Genomic DNA, 12,454 nt, shown 5'->3' on the forward strand with positions numbered 1-12,454 from the left:
ACAAGACTAAAAAGAAGAAATGGATAAAGCAAATACTTCTGCAGGCTCTTGAAAAGACTGAAGCTCTGCATAACATAAACAATCGGATCGTATGGGTGATTATGCATAAAGAGTATGGTTTTGAGAAAAGTTTTTTTGGATGGTTTCCTTGAGCTATCATGTTTTGTTGATGGCAGCGCAAGAACTGCGGAAGAACTAGAAATACAATTGCTGAACACAGAGAGAAGATGCAGACCAGAGGGGCAGAGACGTTGACAGGTCTCTTGCTGGCTGTTGCCTGAATACGTTGCACTTTAATTCAAACACAAGTACCTCAATGAGCCTTATAATTACATTATAAAGCTATATAGTGGTAAACACTTCCCACTGTGCTCTCTGGAGTTATTTTTAAAATTTATTCTTTTCTTTCCTCCTGACTCCGTGCCTTTTTTTCTGTGCTAACCAGCCTGCAGCTGTTGATGCTGACTCCTTTTGGCTTCCCACCCTCCATGCTGAACTGGAGACAGGGCACTGTCTTGATTTCCAGACAATGAAATCTAGAAAAGAGGATGTTTTCCAGGTTTAAATCAATTTAAATACAGAACGTGGCCTGCTGCTGCTGCTCTTTCCTGGAAGATCAGCAGAGCCAGCAGAGAGGGGGTAAAAGGGCTGCAGACCATTCCTGTGCAAGTCTGAAAGTATGGACTGGCTTGGATTTCTGAGAGGTCTTCTTCTGCTTAACGCTATTACAATACAGCTGTAGCCTATGTTTTTAACCTGTAGTTCATTTTATTACCTACAAACAGTAGATGAGCGCTATTACTTCTATTACTCTTTTTTAAACTGCCAAAGGAAGGATATCAAGCTAACAACAACAGAACACTGAGTTTTTCAGTGAGGCATTTGTTCAAAGCCTGGCCAGGAGCAGCTCTGCACATGGCATGCCAGCGGATGGCCAGAAATGTGGAATGAAGCACAGAGCTTGCTTTCTGTTAGGGATCTGGTGCAGCACGCTCCTGTGGGGCTGCGAGGCGTGGAGAACACACCTCTGTCACAGCTGGATGCTCCATCCCTCCGATGGGTGCGGTGTTTGGTGTTACTGCAAGATGAAACAGGGTGAGATTCGCACCCCTTCCGTGCTTGGAAGTGTTGAAATGTAAGCAAGTACACAGGAAAAAAAAATTGGCTGCTGCAGCCTGAACACTTTGTTCATGAAACTCAGCCATCTCCAAGGAGAGCTCGTGCGAGTCACCTGCTGTCACGGAGCTTGGTCCAAGATGGGATGGTGCGTGTCCTGGTCAGCCCTACCCGCTGGCAGGCAACATCTGATGATGGGGAAGGGCATCAGCGTGCTACCTTGCCACGAGCCGTCTTGCAACAAGGCTCGCTGACAATCAGAGGGGTGCCAGCATAGCGTGAAACAGGTAGTGGACAGCCTGTGGCCATCACGACCTGCCCTGCTTGCAACAGCGTCTGCGGCTGTTGCAGAGGAACTCCAGCGGGTGCTGATTTCGCCTGCCTCAGCACTGGCCTTTTCATCGCTCGTTTCAGCACTGCTCGTTTCAACAGTACCTCAGGGGGAGAGCTTACATTAGGAATCATTTCTTCCGTCAGCTTCCTATTATTAAAACATTTGACTCTCTTCCAAGGTTTCAGACCAGACTTGAAATGTAGCTGATATAAGCAGAATTGATACAAATGAGTAGCTGTGCCCAAAATATGATGCATGGAGACAGACTGAGCCCTCTGCTGCAGAGAGACATGAAGTCAGGAAGTAAAATAAGGAGACTTTGCTCAGTTTAGTAGTTAGGGCTGGGGCTTTGCCTGGTTCTTGGAGCAGGGGATAGAGGGACAAGGTGCCTGCTGCACAGCTCCAGGATGATGTGCTCCACACTGGGGACACAAACACCCCAGGTCTTGCCGTGACTGCAGTCAGCCAGGAGCCCGGTGGACATGAGTTAAACTGGGACATTCAAGATAACTTCGGGGAGCTTGAAGCCCAGTTCCTTCTGAATACGGAGCTGGGCACTAATCCATGAAGCTCTATAATCCCAGCCTTCATCCTTCGCAAAGTCATTGCAAGCAAGATGCCCTTGCTCTGCCCATTCTCAATGTGCCCAGCTTTCTGCTCAGCTGTGTTTCTGGTGCTTGGGAGTGGGTCTGCGCTCCCCAGAGCATCCTCTGGCCTTTTGCCTGCTGGGATGCGGTGTGGTGACTCTTGTTTCTTTGCCCCACTGCCCAGGGTCTCCTTTTGCCCGTGCCAGTCTGAAGAGTGGGAAGAACGAGAGCTCGTCCTACTTCCGGAGGAAAGAGAAAATGTTTCGGTTCTTCATCCGGCGCATGGTGAAAGCTCAGAGCTTCTACTGGATCGTGCTCTGCGTGGTCGCCCTCAACACGCTCTGCGTGGCAATGGTGCACTACGACCAGCCGGAGAAGCTCACCACTGCGCTGTGTGAGTACTGGGGGCTGCACCTCTCCTCTAAGCAGGTCTTGTGTTTTTGGCTGCTCACAGCATTTCTGAGGTCTGTTTTGGGGGCTTCTTGTCACTATGAAACATGGGGCTTCCCATGACCCTCAGAGTAGGGTCACAAATGCATTTATGAGTGCCTCTGGTAACTCAAGGGTTGTTGAGTCATATAATTCAGACCAAAAAAAAACCAACACATCAGGACACGATATCCATCTGAGATGACATGGGAACATGATCTTTAACTCTACCTGAAACCCCAAATTCAACCACATGTTAGTCTTGTACCACTGCAGGAGGATTTGTTCTGTAGGAAGCTTTGTGAAAGGAGGGGTGAAGAGTGCATGCTGGGGCAAATTGAAGTTGCTCTGTCTAATCATCAGCTGCTTAGAGAACCGCAGAATCCATGCCACTTTGCAGCTGATCTGCATCCATGGGTGATTTGTATTGCGGATATAGTTAAAGCTCTGTCTGTGTTGGTGTGCCTGGGATAACAAACAGCATGTGCCATGACCAGGGCTACTTGGGAGGAAAAAACAAGTCCATATGTGTTTACAGAATTGTATGCTAATTCATCACAGTTTTAGCAATTGTTTCTATATTCTTTAGAGGGTTGAAATTTTACAGATCTTTTTCTTGCTAATGGCATGTGATCAGATGGGATACGTGTCATGCTGTCTGTCTGTGAAAATATGTGCAGTAGTGATAGAAATTATATCAAATGTGCTGAAGCAAAAAAAAAAGTCTAGGGGAAAAATCAAACAGTCTGACTTAATAACTGTGGCTTAGATCATTAAAGTTACTTATCCACCTAATTTTCATTGATTTCTCTGAAATTACTTATTTAAATATTTCTAGACCCAGATCTTCAGGTCTAACATTATTATAAAGAAGATAACTTTTGAAGTTTTTCTTTTATAGACCTAAAAGGTCAAGAATACTAGCTGTTCTAACTTCAAAAAAGCTCCCTATTAATGTTTGCTAAAATATTTAATGCCACCAGGTAACTGAAGATGTAATGAGATGCATAAGGAGGACAGAAGCTCCTTTCAACTGCTTCTCTTACGAGATTTAGATAGAAAAGACAGGCCACACAGAGAAATCTGTCTTGCCTATTTGATTCCCAAATTTAACAGAGGAAAGCTAGACTGGCAGAGTAATTAGAAGTTTGAGGCTTAGGATTTTCTCTTGAATTAGGACTAAATGTCTAGGAGGAAAAAAATAAAATACTTTAAGTCTTTCAACTCAGAAAAGAAGAATTCAGATTTCCAAAGTAAGTTTTGGGAACACCTTACGCAGTAACTTTTCTAAGAGAACATTAAGAAAGCCGCGAGCCAGCAAATTCTGCTTAATATTCTCATGTGAGTAGGAAGGATTGCTTGTGCTGATTAGAATGAAAGGTGCACCTCCAGGTGGGAAATGTAGTTGGTACAGTCAGCATAAATTAGGCTCCCTACCTAGCTTAGCGGCAGACGGTAGGGAAGGTTGGAACTGTGCTCTGCCCAGTATCAGGGATTGGGGTGGGTTCATCTTTCAGATGCTCTGGACAAGTCCCTACCACCCAATTTGTGAAATACTTTCAGAAAAACATGGGTACCATACTTTAATCTCTCTATGCTAGAATACTACCTAGCCAAGAGCAAGTGATCCCAGTGAGTTATTCCCATCTTCTGGGGGCAAGTTATCATTTTCACAGAATAATATTTCGCACTAATCAAGAGTTTATTATAGGAAGCAGAGAATATTTTACGCCGTAAAGTACATGTGTGGGCTAGCTGGTTATTTATTTCAGTCATGGTAAGGACTGGACTTGGCTCCTCTCTCTCCTGCATACACCAACTGCAGCCAGCCTGGTTACCTTGGCACCAAACACATTTGTGAATGATCTATGGTTCAGTCCTCAAGAAATGCTTCTTGAAAGTCTTCCTATGCCCAAGATTCATTCAAAAATCCATCAGATAAGGGCAGGGCAAGATATTACAAAACAGGGAGATTTTATACAACTCCTGGAAATACTTGGCGAAATCTTTTAACTGTGCAGGTGACAGAGCTTAAAAGTGGCTTTAAAGTTAATCCATGATGAGTGAACTTCCCTGAGGAGGAGCAGGACTTGACTGGTCTGATGCAGAGCAAGAGAGAAGCAGCCAATGCTAATTAGGTTGTTTCATGGAAGGTGCTCGGAGCTGGGCTGGTGGGGAGTTGTATGAACTGTGACAGAGGGACAGGAGTGTGGTTGAAGTCTGCAAGGATCTGCTAAGCCACAAAATGCTACCCAGGCACGTCTAATTCAATTATACCTGTCCCTCTGGGGAACATTTAATTACTTTACAAATTAATTTTACCTAAAGAATGGCTGGTTAAAGCCTTACAGGTCTGCATTGATTTATTTTCCTCTGGTCTTTTCTTTTAACTTTTCTGCTGTTGAGTTGTTCTGATTAGCTTTCTCTGCTTGATATTCCGTGTTGCTGCAACTGCTTTGAAAAGGAACAGTGGGAGCTTTACAAAGGGACTTGGAGTTTGTTTAGTCTCATTGAAAGAGCTGGCTATTCACCCTGATGGGAAACTCCTGGAATTCTTGGGGTATGGTGCATGACAGGACACACTTCATGCTTCCACAGTTATGCTCAAATTAGATGGGAAAATTTCCTTCTCAGTATGAAAAGGGCTCTGGTGCCATGTTGCAGTGAGTTTTTTCACACCGCACATGTATGCTTGGCATGTGCTGCTCTCTAGAGCATGGGCCTTCAGTTAAACAAGTTGCAGTTCCCTATAGGAGGATATCCGTGATCATAATTTGCTTGCACTTATCTACACCAAGAGAATTCTGTCAGAAGACAATAATCTATAATCTAGCATAGAAAGCCATCACTTGAGATCTATTTGCAACAAAGCCCTTCATCAGCAAGGACAACAACCATAAAGTCCGTAACGTAGGCACATAGTGGAGGTGCAGCATTTTAAGGGTTTTTTATTCAGAACTGGGCTCTCTAAAATATGTGTGTTGTAGCTTGAACAGAACTTACAGGACTGATATAAAAGCAGCTGAATGCGTTTCTGTGCTATGCAGGAGGTCAGCAGAGGTGATGGTTGTCTCCTCTGCTCTTGGATAAAGGTATGGAAGAAAGTTGGAAAGGTAGGGCTGTGGAAGTTTCAGCAGGATGAGTTTTAGGGACTGTGATGAGGTTTTAGGATTAAATCACTAAGTTTTCCCTTGGGAGGATGGGAGCCTTCTCATCAGGCTTTCCTTTGCCTGTGGCTGCCCTCCATGAAGGAACTCTCTCTGGGTTTCCCTGGCTAATGCTGCAGTGATCTTTAGCTTGCTTCTCAGTTTCTGTCTAAAAATGAGTTCCAGAACGCCTCCTTTCTGATAAATACAATATTTGAAAACAGTATTTTAGACATTATGGCCTGAGAACATCTTCCCTGTGTGCTGTGCTATGCTGAACCATGTGTTTGATGCAATTAGGCCTTTTTGATGATATTGTGTTTGCCTTTGAAGTAGATAGCCAACTCCCTCTGGATATAAACATGCAGCATTTGCAATTGCAGGGAAAAGGCTTTCTGAAACGAGCATATTTATTTATGTCTGCTGAACATTTCACGTCTGCCTTGTCAGAGGAAGAAGTTGTACTTCACTGAGGTTCTCCTCCTGGTTGCTTTAATGTAAGAGGAGAAAGAGCAAAGGAAACTGAAGTGGCAGGCTTAACACCTGCTCCTAATGTCATCAGACTTGGAGCCAGGGCAGAAATGGAATTAATCCATTGGTGATTGACAAAAAAGAGCCACTAACCATCTAATTCAAAAGTATGGGGCAAAAAGATACTAGCGTGGTCTTTGCCAATAGTACAAATCCTAAATTAAATAAGAGTATTTGTATCAAACTTTTTTTACTTCAATCACATTACAAAATGTTTCTGTTTAAGGCAGATTGAATTACTTGTGGGGTCTGAATACCAGGAGGTCCAAACAACAAAATTGTATTTTCAATTAAATGGGCAGGGCCATGTCAGAAGAAATCACATATCTGATCCATCAGCTGGAGGAGCTGATTCATTCTGAGTCAATTCCTTTTGCCCAAGGAGTTCACTATGCCCACATTTTCCTTGCCTCCATCCCTTGTCCGTGCAGTGCTGTGATGTGTAGCACCGGGTGTCTGCTGAGGCCCAGCTATCACTGCGAGCTCCGCTCTAGATGGACGGCATCTGGTGTGAAAGGACGAGTTGGGCTCTACTTTCAAGAGAGGCAAAAGGAAGTTGTCCCTTGGTTATTGAGTTTCTTGCATGTTTCTTCTGTTTTAATACTGAATATTACTTGATTCTATTTTTCTTAGGGCATTTGCTTGTTGCTTTTCTCCCATGATAATCTGGCCTTGTATATATTTGTTCAGGTTGTGTCTGTCCAATGACGAAACATTGCACTGGATGATAATTGATTTTTTTTGTTGTTTTGTTTTGTTTGTTTATTTGGAAATGCTTCTGCTGGATGGGTGACTGAACATTAATCCTTGTTTCTTTCCTCCTTTTTCTTCTTACAAAATAATTGCAGTTATCCTGGCAAAGTGCACTGGGATATGTTGGTGAAAATTGTAATAAAAATTCTACCTTGTTTTTTATTTTATTTTTTTATTTTTATTTTCTGAGCATACGTGAAATGTAACTCTTAAAGGTGAGTCTGCTGGATAAATAATCTCCCCACCAAAGTGAGATACAAAGGGGAGAAGCCTGTGCAATGTTTTCCCTGAACCCTCTCTACAACCCCTCCCTGCAATTCCAGGTTTTGTCTGCCAGCTAAGCAAGGCCATCAGTTTTAAAGCATTGGTTTGACATCGATCTTTGTAATAAGAGGACTTTACGCTGAAGACATTCAAATAAATGTCATCAGGCTTGCTGAGCTCTGCTGAGCATGAAACCTAAGATGGGAGCTCTAACTTCCCAGCGAGAGAGCGACTCCGTAAACGGCATAAATGCTGGTGCAAGTTTTCCCTCGGGGCTAATGAGCGGAAGAGGTGACAGCAGCAGCACAAATTCTTCTGTGTTCTGGGAAGATGTATCTGGTTTGCTAGGGGAGTGTTTAATTCTGCTTCTTATTTCCAAAGACTGCAGGGTGCAGAATGGAAGTTAGCTACTGTCTAAGTGGCTGATTTACAGCAACCGCTATTAATAATTAAGGATTTTAATGTTCTTGCTGCTTGCAATCTTTTTAATTGTGTGCAAGGAAATTTGATAGCGTTGAACACATTTTGAGAGGTTCTTTGTTTTTGCTGTGTGTTGGTTTTGTTTTTCTTGATTTCATATTCTTACTATTATATTATTAATATATTATTACTAATATATTATTACTATCTAACGTCACGTCACGCCTGACATTAGCTCCTCTGGTCTCTTTCTCTGCACTTGGATAGTCAAGTATATTGTCAGGGTAACTCAAAAAATTCCTACTCTGGAATTCTTTGTGTTGAAGAGAACTTTTTGCTCACTGATTTGCTACAGGTCTTTCCAGGAAGGAGAGAACTTTAGCATGGTGTGGTGGGAACATGCTTCTCCTAGCAGGTTCCTGGCACTATGGAAGGTGGAGATGTGCTGCTCCTTCGTGAGTCCATCACACCGCAGTGCCCCCTGAGCGCCGAGACCCAGCAGATGGAGCCTACCTGTTGGTAGCAAAAACACCGAGAAGTGTGCAGATCTCATATTTTGTCATCCTATTCCTCAAATGTGAACTTTGCCCTTTATAATCTCCTTTAATGCTATTACTTCTATTTACAAGGAGACTAGGTTACATGGAGTTATTAATGCTCTCCCAGTATTTCCTCCCCTCTTGTAAATGTTGGCAGAAGCGCCCTCCTAGGCTACCCAGTAAAGTGTTAATAAACCTTCCTCATCTACATAGTGCTTCCTGCATTTCAATTAGCATCATGCCCATGATATTTCATGACTGTCTCCATTTGAAATGTAAAATCCCTCTTTTAATCATTGATAGTGGAAGTGCGCTTTTCAGGCCATTTCAAAAGACAAGCATCAGTGCAAAGTGGACCTGGGCCAAATGCACTTGCTTGGTATGAATATGCAAGGCAAAGACCTGAGCAAAAGCCATGCAGTTTGAAAGGGCCCTCGTTCCCTCCCTGCTTCTTCCCCACGCTTGTTAGCCGAAGCCATGTATTCCAGGAGGCATACAAAACACTGGGATTTCAGATTAACTGAATTTTTCCCCGTAGCAACTTGCATCTGTTGCCCCTTGTCTGTGCACCTTTGAGAAAAGTTTGGCACCATCTTCTCTTTATTGTTCCTGGAATCATAAAACTTGATTTATAGAAGTCTTCCCTGTAGCATCTGCATGCTACAATATCTGAGAAGCTTCTGTGGCGGTAAGCAACATGACTGATCTTTACCTTTTGAAGTTTGAACCTTTCCTTCCCCTTTTCTCTAGAGGGAGAGGTTTGCCGTGTGCCATTTGGTTTGTGTTGGTATCAAGGGGATTTTTAACCTTATGTTTGTTTTTAATGTTCCATTGTTTCTGTTGCTCATTGGCTTCCAGACCTAACTTGCATAACTCAAAATGCCAAAGGCAATGTTTTCTGTAGCTTCAAGTCCTAAAAAGCCTGATACGGAAGTTGAAAACTCCAGCTATGTTCTTTCTGCCCTTTGTTTCATCATAGGTGATAAATTCTCCCATCAAAAGCTTCACAGCCTATTTGCTTGTGATATGTGAAGCAGAAGGAAACTGAACTTGCTCTTCCATAATTATATAGTTATGCAGGCGTAATAAAAATAAAAGTGGCTGTGTGCTAACAGTAGACCCAACACCTCTGAATCTGAGCTCACAGAGGCAGCAGCTCTGTTGGGTAAGAAGGTATTTTTATCGTGAGAGAATGTTATAAAAGCTTACACCCCACTTCCAAAAATGCCCATCTCACGTAGGTACAGAAGCTCCAAACATGCATTTGCAAAACATCTGTGCAATTAAATTAGACCTTTGGAAATTTTAGACCCAGAACTCCTTCAAAATTCCTTTACAAAGAGGATGATGATATTTAATGCTCATGCCAACCTTCCCACAGTACACATGAAACATTGCCTTCCCAATACCTCAATCTGAATGCAGCTCACGCTCATATCGAAATATTTATGTGAAACTCTCCTCAGGGTCTTGTTTGCCATTGCAAAGGGATTTTCTTCTGGCAGGAGGAAGTCTGTATTGTGAAAAATTACTATTGTTTCCTGCATGAAGAACTCTGCCTACCAAGGTCTTGTGGACTAATTTAATCTCTTTTCTGGTTCCTAGATTTCGCAGAGTTTGTTTTTCTGGGTCTGTTCCTTACTGAGATGTCTTTGAAGATGTATGGACTGGGGCCAAGAAATTACTTCCACTCTTCATTCAACTGCTTTGACTTTGGGGTGAGTAGGCTTCAGCTGCATGGATCAAGTGTGTGGTCCCCTATTATTAAATGGGGCTGGGCGTTTAAGGCTGTGTATGGGAAATGGTGCTACAAGGGTGTCTTTCCAGGGAGCAGTTGTCATATAAATTAGATGCAGGGAAACACATTAAGCTTTCCCTAGTTAACATCCTTCTTGAAGAAATGTGACAGCCGGGGATTTCATTTCCGCAGGAGTTATGGGGTGCTCACAGCATCAGCACCAGTAAACGCTCTGATTAATGTGAGATTCTGTCTCCCATTTAAATGAGGTGACTGAAAGACAAAAAGCCCACACATCTTATTCCTCATCTCCCCTGTTGTCCCTTCAATGGCCTTTATGTCAGGGTATATAGGCAGAACTTTTCAGACATGAGCACCCAGAAGCAGAGGCTGAAACACGAAATGAGGTGACAGAAAGGCTCAAATTCAGATTGTTTCACTGTAGAAGTCCAGGCTCTCCCTTTCCTGCTAGAACTATACCTGTAGCATGTCAATAGAGGGGCCAGTTTTGACACAATTGTACAAGAACATTGCAGGTAGATGTTTATTTTAAAAAAGCTATTAGTCTGTACTAACTACAGACTAATTAGCTAGGCTTAACTAGGCTTTTTATATCTTTAGTGTGGGGTGAGCACTGGTCCTAGAGCACGAATCAGGCTGTATGTTTTCTTTAACAACACAGATGTGATGCTTCTGATTCAGCCATGAGCAAGGGCAAAACAGTTAAGCTCATTGTAGCCACCATCCAGTCCTTCTCTCCAAGATGGATTTAGTTTGTTGTTTCTGGTCTTAATCTGCCAAAATGCTTAGAGTGATTCTTTTTTCCCTATGGGCTAAAGTCCTTGTTTCAGCACTGCTCCCACACGGGGGGAGGAGGTGTTTTTGCTTTTGGTATGTGACAGCTCCTAAAGTCAAGACTACACCTAGAGCTACCACATCCTCTGGTTGGCAGCAGTGTCAGGAAAGCTCAGAGCTAAACACACTGAGGTCAAACCCAAAAGTCATCTGTGTCTGCCTGCCCCGAGTCCCTGCTGTGTGGGACTTTCATCCCTGGGTGCTCCTTGCAGTGATGGGGGATCAAAGCGTTGAGATACGCTGTGCAGATCTTTGTGCCTTAGTGGTTGTGCAGCCAGAGACTTCCATGAACAGAAACCAGATCCCAAACAACCCAGACAATGTAAGATAACTGGGTGTCTGCACACTTAGAGATGGCGCCAAATCCAAGAGCCAGAGAAGCTTCCCTCAACTGGAGCACCCAACTCACAGCAAAGCTCAACTGCCATGCTATGGGGAGTGCAGCACTTCCCATAAACTTTGCTTTTTAAGCATAAGCTTTTTATTTTAAGCTTAAGCTGGTGTTTCCCAGGGGGTAAAGCTGTTGATCTGTTTCTAATTCTGCCTCCTTTAGAGAATCTGCTGGGATCCTACTTTCTGTCTGGGTTTCTGCCTCCTCACCCACCTTCCAGCCCCCAGAGCTAATGCTGCTCCTGCACCCCACTGGAACATCACACAGATCTGTAGCCAGTTTAGTTTGACAAACCGTCATGATGAAACGGTTCAAAAGCAAAAAGAGAAACAACAAAACAGGACAACATCAGTCTTGGGAGAAATGGTCCAGTGGGGTCTCATGTGAAACCACTCCCAAGAGGCCATGCTGGGATGCCAGGGAAGTTAATTATTAATGTAATATGTGGAGTGACTAAGGAAAGGTTATTGCTGGTTCATGAGGGATTCCCAAGAGTAACAGACTGTGGGAGAGAGATATTAATTCCTTCTTTTTGTAATGGGAGTGATTGGGTGAGCAACTCTTGTATATTTCCCTTTTTCCACTACATTTTCTTCATCAGGGCACAGCGTTTCATGCAGAGCGGCTGCATGCCGTGCTGCATTTTTCAAAAGACATCCAGGTGTCTGCTCACGGAAGGGGTTTGCAAGATGCTGAGGGTCATGGCACTGCTCAGGTACCCAGGCACAGCAGCTCATGTCCTGCCGTGCTGTTAACGCTGCCTTTCTCATCAGGAGCCAGCTGCTCCCTGGGGTCTGGTTGTAACGTGCTAATGGTGTGCATCACACAACTGGGGACCACGGTCCGTGTGAGCTCTGAAATATGCTAAGTTAATGCAAATAATAACACTAACTGGCAACAAAATGCCCATCTTCTCTTATTAACTGTGCAATAGCCTGTGTTGATATAATCACCCTTTCCAATTGTGCTTAATCCATTATTATTTTGTCTTTTTTAATAGAGGATTTCAGAGAAAATTTCTTATTATTTATTGAGGTTAATTCTCTGTCAACCTTAGAACAAACAAAAATTGTTTAAAATTAAAAACAAAACAAAGCTAAAAACCTTGGCTGTGGACAATTCTTTCGATAACTGCAGCCTGAGGGCCTGGCAGACAATTGGATGTGCATGCTAGAGACTTTTTAGGCTCTCTTAATAGCTGTTATCTTAATCAGTCTGCTAACAACTCCGAGTTGCCAGAAGATTCTGGTAATTTTGCACAAGGTTAATGCTGGGCTGTTCTGCAGTGTCACAGCCAAAGCTGTGGTGCTTCTGTTGGGATGGGAAGGATGGGGTGGGGGCCCCCTGTGTC

The 12,454-nt window shown here is 43.4% G+C and overlaps 1 protein-coding gene across 7 annotated transcripts in view; it reads left to right on the top strand.

Moving 5' to 3' along the window:
• The window catches only part of LOC101794161 (voltage-dependent N-type calcium channel subunit alpha-1B), a 297,197-nt gene that overhangs the window by 174,047 nt on the left and 110,696 nt on the right, over window positions 1–12,454 (top strand). For all 7 annotated transcript variants that reach the window (XM_072025248.1, XM_072025247.1, XM_072025249.1 and 4 more), the window contains 2 exons: window positions 2,222–2,431; window positions 9,725–9,837. In XM_072025248.1, coding sequence (XP_071881349.1) covers window positions 2,222–2,431; window positions 9,725–9,837 — 323 coding nt within the window. The remainder of the gene's footprint in view (window positions 1–2,221; window positions 2,432–9,724; window positions 9,838–12,454) is intronic.

Source organism: Anas platyrhynchos, chromosome 18, assembly GCF_047663525.1.
Source record: "Anas platyrhynchos isolate ZD024472 breed Pekin duck chromosome 18, IASCAAS_PekinDuck_T2T, whole genome shotgun sequence".
Taxonomy (NCBI): Eukaryota; Metazoa; Chordata; class Aves; order Anseriformes; family Anatidae; genus Anas; species Anas platyrhynchos.